Source organism: Coffea eugenioides, chromosome 6 (assembly GCF_003713205.1).
Source record: "Coffea eugenioides isolate CCC68of chromosome 6, Ceug_1.0, whole genome shotgun sequence".
NCBI classification, from domain to species: Eukaryota; Viridiplantae; Streptophyta; class Magnoliopsida; order Gentianales; family Rubiaceae; genus Coffea; species Coffea eugenioides.
The window spans coordinates 22613211-22616350 of NC_040040.1; the positions used below are offsets into that span (position 1 = coordinate 22613211).

The window sequence follows — 3140 nt, forward strand, 5'->3', positions numbered from 1 at the left end:
TTGGTTATAATTGGTGGCCAGTCTAATAATTAATGCTGTCAATAGGTTAAATCTTAAGAGCGTGTTTAGGACTGCTTAATTGGCTAGGGCAATAACCATAGAGTTTGTTGTGGTTATCGAATCAGGAAGGTCAGGCAGGTTGTCAGAGCTTGTTGACAACCATAACCAGTTTATTTGTAAATGAAAGATTTTATCTCTGCATCTGTGATCAATGATTCGAACCATTAGTGGAGATTATACCTTTGACTAGAGATTTTCCTTCCGTTAATTTACTTTCTATTTATTGTTATTTATTTTATCTGCGATTGTCTTATTTTTAATTTGAGCAATTAAATTAGGTAGTTTCATATCAATCCCCCCATTTTTATTTAATGTTACATTCATTCAAAATAAATTCTCAAGTCCCTGTGGATTCGACTCTTCTCACTGCTATATTCGAATTTTATCTTTCACGTAATTAAGATACTTTGGTATATCGGATCAAGCAAACTCTGGTACCAGGGTGAAGCTAGTAACCCATTGCACAGCCTAAGTCCCTGCTCCAGTACCATAGTGGACTTAATTCGTGACTTAAGAGTAGGAATTTTATTTTTGCTGGTTTGACACCCACCAAATTTTGGCGCCGTTGCCGGGGACTTGGTGTCAAAATAAATTTATTTTCTTTGTTTATTTTTATTTTTATTGTTACTGGTTTATGCCTAGATCTTCTCGTACAGGTGAACTGCAATATAATCCTGAGATAGAGAAGACTGCTCGTGCATTGAGAAAAGCAACAAGAGAACGAGCAGAGGCATCCTCCTCATCTACTGGATGTAATTCAGTAGTAGATTTTGTGGATTCATTTAGTGAGACGAAAGAGATAAATAGCACCATGGCTAATGAACGGACATTGAGAGAATTGGCTGCACCAGATTTAAATCAACAGCCTCTATGCATTACTTATCCTACATTAGAGGTTGCATTTGAGTTAAAATCTGGACTAATCCATTTACTTCCTTCTTTTCATGGCTTACCAGGTGAAGATCCCCACAAGCATCTCAAAGAATTCCATGTGGTTTGCTCGACAATGAAACCCCAGGGAGTCACAGAGGAGCAAATTAAATTAAGAGCCTTTCCATTTTCCTTAGCCGATAAAGCTAAGGATTGGCTCTATTATCTGCCCTCTGGGTCAATATCCACATGGACAGACATGAAGAAGCATTTTCTAGAAAAATTCTTTCCTGCATCCCGAGCTGCAAGCATTAGGAAAGACATCTGTGGAATTCGACAATTCAATGGAGAGACTCTACATGAATATTGGGAAAGATTCAAGCAACTATGTGCTAGTTGTCCTCATCATCAAATTCCTGACCAACTCCTCATCCAGTATTTTTATGAGGGTCTGTCCCAAACTGACAGAAGAATTATTGATGCTGCCAGTGGGGGCTCCTTAGTGAATAAAACACCCACGGAGGCAAGAAATTTGATATCGAGTATGGCTGCAAATGCTCAACAATTTGGAGACAGGCAGGATAACACGACTCGTAGAGTCAATGAGGTAAGTAATTCTTCAATAGAGCAAAGATTAGATTGTCTAACTTCTTTGGTTGAAAAGTTAGCTATAGGACAAATGCAGCAATTGAAAACATGTGGAATCTGCTATGGTTCGAGTCATCCAACAGATATGTGCCCCACACTCCAAGATGATTCGACTGAGCAGGCTAATGCAGTTGGATTTCCAGGACCACCTCAGAGGCGGTATGATCCCTATGCAAACACCTATAATCCAGGATGGAGGGATCATCCTAATTTTAGTTATGCAGCAAGGCCACCAGGATTTCCACAACAGCCACAATATCAACCTAGACCTCAACTTTCACAGCAACAACCTGCTCCTAAATCAGGTATGTCACTTGAGGATATTGTGAAATCTTTGGCTACTAACACTCAACAATTTCAACAGGAGACGAAAACTAGCATTCATAATTTGGAGAATCAAATGAGCCAGTTAGCTTCCACAGTCAATAGATTGGAGTCCCAATTATCTGGAAAGCTACCTTCGCAGACAATTGTCAACCCCAAGCAAAATGCCAGTGCCATCACATTAAGAAGTGGCAAAGAGTTGCCTGAGCCGAGCAAGAGAATTTCTGAACAAGCAATCGAGGAAGAGCTCGAAAAAGAGGGGAATGTGTCTCAACCTAGGGCCTTGGAACAACCAGATTTTGGAGAAAAATCAACACAAGTGGTTACACCTCCGCCTCCATTTCCTAGTCGACTGGCAAAGTCCAAAAAGCAAGAGCAAGAACAGGAGATTTTGGACACTTTTCGAAAAGTTGAGGTAAATATCCCTCTTTTAGATGCAATTAAGCAAATTCCTAGATATGCTAAATTTTTGAAGGAGTTATGCACTGGTAAGAAAAAGTTGAAAGGAAACGAGAAAGTGCATATGGGAGAAAATGTCTCGGCAGTTCTGCAGAAAAAATTGCCTCCTAAATGCAAGGACCCGGGTATGTTTACTGTCCCTTGTAAAATAGGCAATATTAAAATTGAAAAAGCTATGTTGGATTTGGGTGCTTCGATAAATGTTATGCCTCGTTCTATTTATAATTTGATGAACTTTGGGCCTTTAAAAGAGACGGGCGTAATAATTCAACTGGCTGATCGATCAAATGCCTATCCTGATGGAGTTTTGGAGGATATTTTAGTGCAAATTGATAATTTGATTTTTCCTGCAGATTTTTATGTGCTTGATATGGAGGATGATAATTCTAATTCATCTCCAATACTGTTAGGGAGACCATTTTTGAAAACTGCTAGAACAAAAATTGATGTTTTCACTGGCACATTGACTATGGAATTTGATGGTGATGTTATTAAATTTAGTATTTATGATGCCATGAAATATCCTGGTGAATCTCATTCAATTTTTGTTATAGATGTAATTGATTCTTTGGCGCAGCAAAATTTTGAATTTAATAATGACGATGCGTTGAAGGTTGCTATTTCTACTGGTCTCTGTCAGGAAAATTTGCAAAAGATAAAAGGGAAGTTTGTTTTTCCTTTTGAATTGCAGGAAGTTATTTTTGAATTGAATTCTCTTTGTCCAGAATTTTCCAATGTGTCTTACTTGGAATTACCTTTGTCTCATTCACAGCTTTTGC

The 3140-nt window shown here is 38.4% G+C and overlaps 1 protein-coding gene across 1 annotated transcript; it reads left to right on the plus strand.

Annotated features, from left to right (window-relative positions):
• Nucleotides 1-694: 694 nt before the first annotated feature.
• On the plus strand, nucleotides 695-2929 carry LOC113773867 (the record flags this gene model as incomplete). The annotated part of the gene is made up of 2 exons (XM_027318470.1): nucleotides 695-1883; nucleotides 1959-2929. Coding segments are annotated over exons 1-2 (2160 nt in total), but the record flags the coding sequence as incomplete, so codon positions are not given.
• Nucleotides 2930-3140: the final 211 nt, after the last annotated feature.